The sequence below is a fragment of the Sorex araneus genome, chromosome 3 (genome assembly GCF_027595985.1).
Source record: "Sorex araneus isolate mSorAra2 chromosome 3, mSorAra2.pri, whole genome shotgun sequence".
Taxonomy (NCBI): Eukaryota; Metazoa; Chordata; class Mammalia; order Eulipotyphla; family Soricidae; genus Sorex; species Sorex araneus.
This window is the reverse complement of record NC_073304.1, coordinates 110,369,113-110,381,185: the sequence shown is the minus strand read 5'-3', so window position 1 is coordinate 110,381,185 and position 12,073 is coordinate 110,369,113. Positions and strand designations below refer to the sequence as shown.

At 43.4% G+C, this 12,073-nt stretch overlaps 1 protein-coding gene across 1 annotated transcript in view; it reads left to right on the top strand.

Annotated features, from left to right (window-relative positions):
- Positions 1 to 12,073, top strand: part of EGFR (epidermal growth factor receptor) — a 222,806-nt gene that overhangs the window by 141,968 nt on the left and 68,765 nt on the right. Inside the window, exons 2-4 of the mRNA XM_055130606.1 lie at positions 1,543 to 1,694; positions 2,930 to 3,116; positions 6,148 to 6,282. Coding sequence (XP_054986581.1) covers positions 1,543 to 1,694; positions 2,930 to 3,116; positions 6,148 to 6,282 — 474 coding nt within the window. The remainder of the gene's footprint in view (positions 1 to 1,542; positions 1,695 to 2,929; positions 3,117 to 6,147; positions 6,283 to 12,073) is intronic.

Sequence of the window (12,073 nt, the reverse complement as noted above, 5' to 3'; positions counted from 1 at the left end):
GAAAGTGCTCAGGCACTGTGTGTGGTGCCAGGAATCCAACCCGGGTCGGCCACATGCAAAGCAAATCCCCTACCTGCTCTTCTATCCCTCTGACCCCCAAGAACAGTTTTTAAATATTACTTTTCTGTCATTTACCAAGTTAAACTCAACTAGAACATTGTTGCTTTTTTCTCTTGACAAATGTTATTCTCTATAGATTTATTTATTAATAAAAATCAGAGAGTTGAGAGAAACTAACAAGCTTTTATCTTTGATCACTTAAAATTAAAGCAACTCTTTTGTTTTTATCAATGAATACTGGAGAAAATCTTTTAAAATTTCTCCAATTCCAAGTGTTAGTCTGTTCATCTAGGGGACATGAAGGGCATCACCAATACCTGTGCATACCTAAGAGGCAGGATCTGTAGTATAAGAAAGAGCCTTTGTTCCATGGAGTTCCACCCAAAAGGCACACCTTACTGTCAAAATCCTGCACAAACATTGGTGGCATTTTTAAAGACCTTGGGGTTGGGAACTCATCTGGCTGCATCTGTGTACAACTGTTCTGGTTTTGAGACTGAATAGAAGCAGCCCATACTCCATGTGCAAGCAGATAAGAGATGTCAGGTTGACCCCAGTCACCACTGAAGAAATACAGACTCATGCTGCCCCAAAGCCAGTAAACATTGGCTCCATCTGTGTGATGGTCGTCCTCTTCACCTCCAAATAGGGTCACAGAATGGAGAAGAGGGAAACCCCCATGGAGGAAAGAGTATGAAGGTTGCTTCACATTTCGTGTTGGTATAAATGCCTTGGGGTCATTATGTGGCATCCAAGCTTGTACTGAAATGCAAGGGCAGATGGTCAAATGAGGTGAAACCCACCAAAGAGAACAAAGAAGTCTATAAAATAGAAGAGCAATTTCAGAAAGAGTTCCCAAAGAAGGCGCCCGTTTTTATGTTAAGCCACTGACTGCTGATTGCACCCATACCTTTGCAGAATGGAAAGGCTGGCCAGTTCTGAATTTCATCCCCAAAGCCAGAGGCCATTATTTCCTCAGTCTTAGGGTAATTTTGGTTCAAAGTAGAGTTCCTTAATGAGCTTCCTGCTTCAAAAGCCCAAAGTCTCTTTGTTTGGTTATGCCTGCCTAAACATGCCTTTCAAAGAGCTAGGTTTGTAAATATGACTTTATTATGATCTTTACTTTTAAGTATAGGCTACCAGGTATATTTCCATAGTCTGTCTCCTCATTTTAAATGTTCTCTTGTATTAATTTTGATATGTTAAATAGAACATCAGGGAGCTAAATTTTCCAAATGTGTGTACTGGCAGGTAAGGTAAAGCAATTGCACGCGCCTTGTGATGGGTTTACGTTGCGAGCACAGACAATGCTTACATATTTAAGACAATACTTAAATAAACTTAAATATTTTTGTATCACTTGTCTTTGTAACTTTTGATTAGAATTACATCAAAAGTTGCTGAAAGTTAATCTGAAACCTTTGAATACTTTTTTAATTTTACCTGGCCTTTCACATGATTTGTTTTTTCCCTTTGTTCCAGTTTGCCAAGGCACAAGTAACAAGCTGACCCAGTTGGGAACTTTTGAAGACCACTTTCTGAGTCTCCAAAGGATGTTCAACAACTGTGAAGTGGTCCTTGGGAATTTGGAAATTACCTATATGCAAAGGAATTATGACCTTTCATTCTTAAAGGTTAGTTCAATTAGTTTGATTGTTCTACCCAAATATAATAGAACTAGATAAAAGGTGATATCAGATTGTCATATTTTAATGACAGATTCGCTTTTGCAGCTACTGTAACTCTTATGGAGCTGCAAATGGGAGTTTTATGAGAAGTTCACTTCACTAGACAGTATCAACTTATAGCTACAGAAGAATATCAGAGATAAACAGATTGAGGTTCCACCATCATCCAACACTGAAATTACATAATCTTTTACCAGTGACTTGCTGGCTACATTGGCTCTTTTCATTTCTATTTTAAAAATGTTTATTTGAAGAACCACGATTTAAAAAGTGATTCATAGTAGAGTTTAGGTATATAATATTTATTTCAATTCCAATCCCACTGCCAGTGTCGCCCTGCCCCCTCCCCCCGCCCAGTGTTCCCAGCCCCCCCACCCCACCCCTATCTCTCCTGTCCACTGACAGGCACATTGTAAAGTCTGGAGAGTGCAGTGTTCTTCCAGTGCCACACCATACGGTCGCCCAAAAGAGAAGACCTGAATAGAAAGCCTGAGTCTGGGAAATAGCTCACCTGTAGAGTACTTGCTTTACATGTATGAAACCTTGAGTTAGAGTCCCCAGCACCACCATGAATACAAAACAACCTCTCTGTATAGAGAGGTTTATATACATATGTATACCCTATATGTAGTGAGAGAAACTTTTTTCCATAAGTATGAGGGAAAAGTTCTGCTGTGTGGGATTTGCCTATTTATTTAATTTATATTTTATTTAAATTACCACCGTGGTTGATTTTCAGCTTGAAGAATTTGAGAACCATATTACAAAATATTTTATAGTAGCCTCTGGTTGGTTAGTAGGAAGGAGCCAGCTCAAGCTCTGGAGGTAGTTAGAAGAACCCTTTTCAAAAGTTTCTTTTAGTCTTCCTTCCCCTTTCCTTCAAAAAATAAAGCACATACGACCTATACAGAATAAACTGATAAAGTATTTTATCTTAACCTTACTATTCTAAACACCAAGTAAAATTCAGCTAATAGCATTTCTAAATGCAACACCTTATTTCGTATTGCTACCTAACGTTCAAGAGGCAGATGTGCTGGGAGTGTTGTAAACCCTGACCCTTCCAGTTTCTCCTGCTCCTGTCTGTGTGCTTCTCTTCCACTCACGCACACAGCTTGTGCGGCGCATGGGGCAGTCAGACACGCTATAGGAAATGATCAGATTCATGTTCTGTTCCTCAGACAATCCAGGAAGTGGCTGGCTATGTGCTCATCGCACTCAACACTGTGGAGAGGATCCCCCTGGAGAACCTGAGGATCATCAGGGGGAACGTGCTGTATGAGCAGACCCACGCCCTGTCGGTCCTGTCCAACTACTTTGGCGGCAACAAGACTGGGCTGAGGGAGCTGCCCCTGCGGAGCCTCCAGGGTGAGAGCAGGCAAAACCTTGCGAGTGCTTGAGACCAGGGCCTGTGTGTGTGAAGCCATCAGTGGGCACCATGCAGACTGTTTGTCAAATGCACACATGTGGTGTACAGCTGTGTGTATGATGCAGCAATAGAATCATGGAGAAGATGGTAGAGCAGAGGACAGGAGGGGAAAGATTGGGCCAGTGCCAGTTCACCTGGACTCTGGGACATAACCAGAGTTTGAAGAAATGACAAAAGTGCTGAAAGACTGTCACTAGGTTCGGCCCAGGTGTGAATATGCCTCCCGCTTTATTACCTGAAGAACTTCAGGTAATATTAGGAAGAAGGGACAAGATTAACAATAAGCCCCTTCAGAGAAAGTCTCAGAAGGAATCCTGTAGTGTGCTGAGTTAAGATGGGGAATATGATTGGAGCAGGAATTAGAATTCCTCTTAGTAGCTTGTGGGGGTCTAGTCAGAGAAAATGAAAATGAAGGAGAGGTTGGACTTTGAACATTGAAGCTAAAGAAAATTTTTGTATGTTTTTCCCTAGAACTCTTTCAGCTGAGGTGCCAAATGTAGTGAGCTGATAATGTCACTGAATGCCTACAGCCTTCCTTCCAATAGGAGTTTGCATTTTAGAGAGAAAGAGGGGGTGACTGTCCTCAGGCCCCACAAGAGTGAAAAATGCCAACAGTGTCACCAAATGTCTGCCCCCCACACCTGCTCCTTGTGTGTTATTCTGGTTGGGGGGTGACAAGGAAAGAAGAGATAGACTGGGCGGGAAGCACTTGCCTGCCCACAGCTGTGACGGTCGCCACCCTGACCTGAACCCTAGCACCACATGCAGGTGGCTGAACACCACCCGTTATTAAGAATACCCTGAGTTCGATGTTCCCCCACCAAAAATCTCCAACCCCTTCTGCACTGCCAATAGCAAGAGTATGGTTCTGTGTCTCTGTTAATACTAGTTTGTGCCCTCTGGACACACTCAAAAGTGACCTGCTCCCCACAACCCAATCCGCCTTACCTCACACTGTCACCTCACATGGTACCAGGCAGATCCTGAGCATCCAGAGCCTGGCCTGGACCCATTGTTGATCAGCTCCTAGGACATTTTTCGCATATATTTTCTCACCTTCAAAACTAAGGTTGGGGCCAGTACAGTAGGCAAGGCATTTGCCTTGCGTGCGGCTGACCTGGATTCGATCCTTTGCATGGCATATGGTCCCCCGAGTGCCCCCAGGAAAGGACAAACCAATATAAGATAACAGTCCCAGGAGTTATTTCTGAATACAAAGACAGGAGTAAGTCCTGCACATAGCCAGGTGTAACCCAGAAACAAAAACAAAGCAACTGGGGGTGACAGTGGGAACACCTCCGTGGGGATGCTAAGAGATTAAGGAAATGAGATGAAGCTCTTAGGGATTGTTTTTCCTATTAGCATGATTTCTAGTGCCAATATTGGGATTGTATAAATTCAACTTGCTTGCCATTATTACATAATTATTAAATGTTGGCTATTTGATATTAAATATTATGATTAATAATTAACCTAGTGTCTGCACAGAGGGATGTCTTTAAATGTGGTTCAGCAGTAAAGCCCTTGCATTTAATAGTAAAAAACACCATAAATAATAAAGATAAAAAAGTAATAGTTATCTTAATTGTTTTTGTGGCTTAACATCAGTCCCCACACTCCATCCCCCCACACACACGCATATTTCTGCCTTATCCCTACTTGTTTTACTGTTTCTAATTTTGAATGCTCTGTAAGAAAACCCATGGTTGCTCCTCATATTATCTTTCTGGACACCCAGGCCCCTTATTCACATTGTTATACCCTGAAACCCATATTTTCCATTCCAGTTCTGACATCTCATCAGAGGTTAAGCCGCCTGACCCTAGCTCCTTCCCAAGTAAACATTTTCTTGCTTGTCCTGCTGTGCTTCACAAGTTGGCCCATTCTAATCTTCTCACTTGTCCCCCATAATTCTCTGCCATTTTCTGAAGAAATTTCCCTGAGCTTTACACCTGTTCCTCCCTGGTCTTTGCACCTGTCTTCTGTCCTCAGGAGGCTTGACGCACCCTCCCCTCCTGCAACAGCACTGTGAAGAATGCCATTCCTTCCACTGCCTCAGAAACCTCCCTAAGAACTGGCCTTCCCACTGGGCCTTTGCCGTCCATCCCCACATGTGAGGCTTGGGTCTCATAATGCCGCTGTGCTGACATCAGGTAGTCATTGGATCATTGTGAGCATCAACCAAGGCTAAAAGCACAAACCAGCGAACACATACCCTGTGTTGTTCCATGCCATGGTCTTCCAGTTAGTTCACTGTGAGAAACAAGCAAGATCATCTTTTATTTTTTCTTGCAGTCTCTCATCCATTATAGTACTTTGTACCTCTTAGTCACCAGATAAAGGTGATGTTTAATGTGACTGATATGGCACTCTATTTAGATTGACGTTTTTGTATCACCTCTGCTAATACCCAGCCCCCTGGAACTACCAACTACCATGTCCCATGTCCCACACTTTCTGCTGTGCCCCAGCTGAGCACCGTGTACTTCCTCCATGCATTTTTTAAAAAAAATTTTATTAGAGAATCACTGTGATATACAGTTACAAACTTATGAACTTTTGTGTTTGTATTTTACTCATACAGTGATCATTTACCCATTCCTCCACCAGTGCCCATTCACCTCCACCAATGATCCCAGAATCCCTCTCACCACCCCCGCCCCATCCCCCACAACCTCACCCTGCCTCTGTGGCAGGGTATTCCCCTTTGTTCTCTCTCCTTTTGGGTGTTGTAGTTTGCAATTCTCCATGCATTTTTGTATTTGCTCATTTTCCAAAGATTCAGTTCACGGGAAGTCCTAGCTCCTCCATGGCACTGTCATCTGCTTGATTTTCACCTGCCACCACTAAAACTCTAAGGGACTTTATCTGGAACATTTTGCAGAGTATAGAATGTAAATAAATACACACATGCTCCAAGAGAGCTCCAAGAGGCCAAGGTTTGCTCATTCTGCTTCCTTTCTTGTGTAGAAATTCTGCAGGGCACTGTGCGATTCAGCAACAACCCTGCCTTGTGCAACGTGGATTCTATCCAGTGGCAGGATATTGTTGACGACAGCTTTCTGAGCAACATGTCATTGGATTTTCAGAACCAGCTGGGTAATTGTAAGTACTCTTCAGTATCCCTCTCAACCAGTGCCTGTATGGGCCACACTACCAGTATGGGATGGGTGAGATCAGAGAAGGAAGGGAAATCGTAAAACCATATTCATCCAAACAAAAATAAGTAGCATACAGTATGTCTGGCCCCAAAAGGGGTGTGTGTGTGTGTGTGTGTTTGTGTGTGTATGTGGTGGTGGTGGTGGTGGTGGTTCTTACCTTGAGACAAGACAGTTGAGCTCCACTGTGGCCGTCAAGAAACACCCTCAGTCATGGCTGAGGCTTCTCCATCCGACCTGCGCAGACTAGACAAATTTGATATGCTTCCAGCTTACTCCTGAACTTTCGGGGCACCAGGCTTTCAGCACCATCATTTGACCAGACTGCCCCTCCTATGATGAACTGGATCCCCACACAGGGAGCCATCAGCAAAACTGGACATGGTTTGTCCAGTTTCCTCCAGTGCCATGACCTGTTCCCTGCAGCCTCGTGAGGGGAAGCCACAGGGGCCCCACTGCAGGTCTGTCTGGGGAGACTCAGAGACAGCTGCTTTTAATGAACAAGCTCCACCCAGCTGCCCCTTGCTGAGCTCCCTTGTTCTTCGGTCCGTTTAAGTAAAAAGCCATTGCCATCCTTAGCTCCTCTCTGTATGTGGCTCAGTGTCATAAGTAGATTCACTTTGTTGTGCAACTATTGCCGGAAGTTTTCATCATCCGACCTGAAATTCTTTCTTACTCATTAAACATTCACTTCCTGCTCTCCCGCGCAGCCCCTGGCAACCACTGTCTGCTCTCTGCCTCTATGAATTTGAGTTCTCTAGGGACCTCATAAGTACTCATACACTGATCGTCCTCAGGGACTGACATTTTTCTCACACATGTGCGTAATATATACATGGCAAATAGGAATAAGCCCCAATACATTAAATGCTCATAAAGAACTGACATTTCAAGCAAATAAAGAAAAAAATAGGACTCAACAGTTGTTCTGGAATAATTTAACTGCTTCATTGTAAATATCAAAGTGACAAAAGTTAAAGGAATTTTTTTAAGGAATTTTTAAGGAATTAGCTATACAGAAAGGAGGGTGCTTGCCTTGCACGCAGCTGACCTGGGTTCAATCACAGCACCTCATTTAGCCACCAAGCACCACCAGGTGTGTCAGTGCAGAGCCAGAAATAACCCTCAGCACAGCTGTGTGTGGTATGAAAGAAAAAATAATCAATGGAATTAGCTGGTTACATTGGAAATTATAAAATCACCATGCCCCTTCACCTATAGGTTGTTGTTGTTTTTTTTTTTAATAATAGTTCCCTCACTAGTGCCACTTGGGACATACCTTTCTTCTCCTAAAGAGAAATCATCCTTTCAAAGGGTTTTTCATATCAGTCAAGTCTTCTAGAACTTGTCTCATTTGACCTTATCACCTAAATATAAAAAGCAGGGTTAAGTGTCTTAATGCATCATTTCTTAAGCAGGGGTCATGTGGTCCCTCGCTGTGGCCCCAGGATTTTCCAGTGGGTTGACAGACAGAAATCATGCAATGGAGGGGCTGCAGCATGAGACTAGGGAGCCAGATGGTAAGACAGAGGGCTGGGGTGGGAGAGCCAAGGAAGAAAGCAAGGTCAGAGGTGGCAGCTAGAAACAAGAAACACTTTTATTTTTTTTTTATTTTTTAATTTTATTGAATCACCATGAGATAGCTACAAGCTTTCATGTTTGGGTTACAATCTCACAATGATCAAATACTCATCCCTCCACCAGTGCACATTCCCCACCACCAATATCCCGGGTATACACCCCCCCTTTCCCACCCTCCCCCTGCCTCTAAGGCAGACAATATTCCCCATACTCTCTCTCTACTTTTGGGCATTATAGCTTGCAACATAGACACTGAGAGGTCATCATGTTTGGTCCATTATCTACTTTCGACATGCATCTCTCATCCCAACTGTTTCCTCCAGCCATCATTTTCTTAGTGATCTCTTTTCTATTCCATCTGCCTTCTCCCCTCTGCTCATGGAGCAGTCTTCCAGCTATGGGGCAATCCCCCTGGCCCTTGTATCTACCGCCCTTGGGTGTCAGTCTCATGTGATGCTACCCCACACTCCACAAATGAGTGCAGTCCCTCTATGTCTGTCCCTCTCTTTCTGACTCATTTCACTTAGCATGATACTCTCCATGTTTATGCATTTATAAGCAAATTTCATGACTTCATCTCTCCTAACAGCTGCGTAGTATTCCATTGTGTAGATGTACCAAAGTTTCTTTAACCAGTCATCTGTTTTAGGGCACTCGGGTTGAAGAAACACTGTTTTAACAGACACGTTAAATACAGGATGCAGAAAAAGTAGTAGTGCATCCCAGTGTTATATTATTGTTGCTGTCATTGGAATTAAAGGCTAGAATTGGATGTTTATTTATTTTATTTTATTTTATTTTTTGCCACTTTATTTAAATACTGTGTTTTACAAAGTTGTTTATTATGATTTGTTACAGGCACCCAATATTCCAACACCAGTTCTACCACTTTTGTCATCTTCCCTCCTCCATTGATCTCCATTTTTTCAGTCGCTGAAAGCCTGCCCTGTAGCGGCTTTGCAGTATTTATTTTATGTAGCTTGTTATCACTGATCAAAATGTAAGAACATTTTGAGGTGTTACTGGTCTCTTATATGGACTGGAGCGATAGCACTGAGGGTAGGGCGTTTGCCTTGCATGCGGCAGACTTGGGTTTGATTTCTCCATCCCTCTTAGAGAGCTGGGCAAGCTACTGAGAGTGTCCTGCACACACGGCAGAGCCTGGCAAGCTACCTGTGGTGTACTCAATATGCCAAAAATAGTAACAAGAAGTCGCACAATGGAGAGGTTACTGGTGCCTGCTCGAGAAAATCGATGAACAATGGGACAACAGTGCTACAGTGTAGCTTGTTATCACTAAGTGGCTAACAGAATGATTAAAATATAATTCCTTAGAAGAAATTGTGAAAATTGTTGTATCTCACCATGAGGACATAAGTCCTGATGGTTTACTAAGCTGTTGTTGCAAGTTGAGCTTCTGAGGTAATGTTTTTGCTAGTTGAGATTGGTTGGCTTCTCCATCACATTCCATCCAATCAGGTGTGCTATTTCTGAGATTTCAGTGTGTAGAGTTTGGAGACATCCCTCCAGAAAACTCAGAATACTTAACTGAGCAGTTCAGCCAGAGTCATGGCAGTGACTCTGGGGTGTGAGTGTAGCTGCCAGGGCTCCCAGAAGTGTGGGGAGGTGTGGGGAGGTTGTCCCCAGGCTCCGAGAAGGCATGGAGTTTTCAGCCAAAAACCCCTATGCACCTGAAATTTTCAACGGATTAGGTTCTCCATGGCACTCAGTTGGATGTTCACTTAAAAGGAAATTAAAATAAATCCATTACCCAATTCAATACATACTGTAAATACCAAACACATATATCTAAAAAATTGTGGCATATATGTGTAAGTGCTAGAATATGCAAAGATAAATATTTATAATATCAAAGTTAAAAAGTCATAATTAGGAAGCACAAATATGAAAAATATAAATGACAAATAAGAAAATACTATATAATATCTGATTGCCTTGTAAAGGGTTAATATCCTTCCAAATACAACAAAAATAAGGTTCAGTGATAGTATAGTGAGTAGGATTTTGCCTTGTACATGGCCAGCCAATGTTTGATCCCCATCATCCTACACAGTCCCCAAGCACACCCCAGGAGTAATTCCTGAATTCAAATCCAGGAATAACCTTTCAGCATCAGCAGAAGGGACCCAAAATCAAAATGAAATGAAAAATGTCTTTAATTCTCTAAGAAAAAGGTGAACCTTCTGATTTTAAAAAAATTAATAAAAGGTCAAGTACGTAGGTTCCACCATCTCCCACCACACCCTCAGTAATGGCTGAAAAAAGTAAAATGTTTTTTCATACTGTAATAAAGGGTAAAAATAAATTAAGGTCACATCATTTTGCCTTTGCCAGAGATGAATTCCTATAACAGAGGCTATAGGGGTATGGGAGTGGTGGAATAAGGGTCTAGGAAAGGATATAAAAATTGGAAAATATGAGGAAATAGAGAATTAAAAAATTAAAACAACATGATATTACTATACAGACAAAACCATTTTTAGTTTTCTGTATTTTACTGGTGGCTTATGGGAATGATGATCTTCTCACTGGCCGCCGTCAGAACTCATGGCTGTTTTACCAGAAGGGAGCATAAAATGAGGCCCCCATAATCATGCCACTGGACTCTACGCCAGGCTGTTTTCATTTCAGGTGCCCCAGAGGGGGGTGGGTGAGAGCCCACCCCGCCCCAAGGGACCCAGCCCCAGCAGCCAAAGACCTCCACTACCCAACTGCCGCCACACACCAGGCTGCTTTCCACATGCTCGGGCTGAGCTTCACGTATGAGTGAACATATTCCTAACACACTCCCTACTCATTTTCCATAATTACCACATCATATTTGATTGGAGGCAAGATGGCATTGACACCACCCAAATCCTTCACGCTCTCCCGAACCCGGCTCACCATCTCGAGTTAGACAATGTGCAGCTCAGTCCACCAGGCATAGAACTCTACGCGTGATCCCTGCTAGAACTCTATGCATGATTCCTGATGGACATCACCAGCTGTTTTGCAATATTCGGACAGAATGGCGTCAGTGGGGCAAGGAGCCGCAGCATCGCCACCTGTCCTGGTCTGGCCAATCTGCAGCGCCGTGGGACATAGAGCCGTGGCGGCAGTGCGTGCAATGGCTCATCCACTGTGGGGTGCTGTCAGCCAACCACCGGGTGACCTGGGACTCAGTGCAGGTGTTTTACCTGGCACAGACCCTCCGCAATAGGGTCCTGCTCTGCCAGCAGCTCAACAGCCTCCCGGTGCACTCCATCAACCTCAAGAAGATCAACCTGAGGCTGCAGGTGTCCCAGGTGCTGCCCAGAGACGCAGGCAGATGCGTGTTTGTCAGTGTGCAGATCGTTACAACATGCCAGTCGACCAAAAGCTTACACTTGGTAGACTGCGAACACCTGTAAAGGCGATTAGAGGCTGCCCCAAAAGCCTCCGTCCATCTCGGAGAGCCCCGTGAGCTACTTAGTATCCCGCCCACACGGCAGAGCCTGGCAAGCTACCCGTGGTGTAATCACTATGCCAAAAACAGTAACAACAATGGTCCTCATTCCCCTGATCCTGAAAGAGCCCCCAGTACGCCATCAGGCTACACTAGCATGCAACAGGGACGAACAGCGCCCGCTCAAGCAAATTGATGAACAACGGGATGAAAGTGATACCGTGATACAGTGATATATTACTGCCGTTTCTTTATTTTCTGTTTCTTTCCTTTCTACTCACTTCTTTTCTTGGGATAATTGTGAACTTTATCAGGCTTATTTCTGAGTGTTCTATCATTTGAACCAGAAATCATTATCTCTTCCATTTGATATCTATGTTTTCGCAGGGATTTAAATTATTTCTGACTGGGGGAGATTTGGGGGGCCTAACATCAACTCTTTTTTTTGTTTATTGTATGTTTGCAGTGTCTTTTAAACAAATCTGATAGTTACCCTGTTCTCTGTCGACAAATACGTCACTTTGTTTTTCATATTTCTTGATGCGGATAAGCACACAACTCCCCAGAGCAAAAGCCTCTCGGTCTATAAGTTATAGAGGACCATTTCTAAAACCTTCAAAAATTGATTTCCTGGGTGCAGTTATTTCCAGCAGTGTGTTAGAAATTATTTGCTGAGGTTTCAGGTAGCTGGCAGTGAGGTGCATCTGGG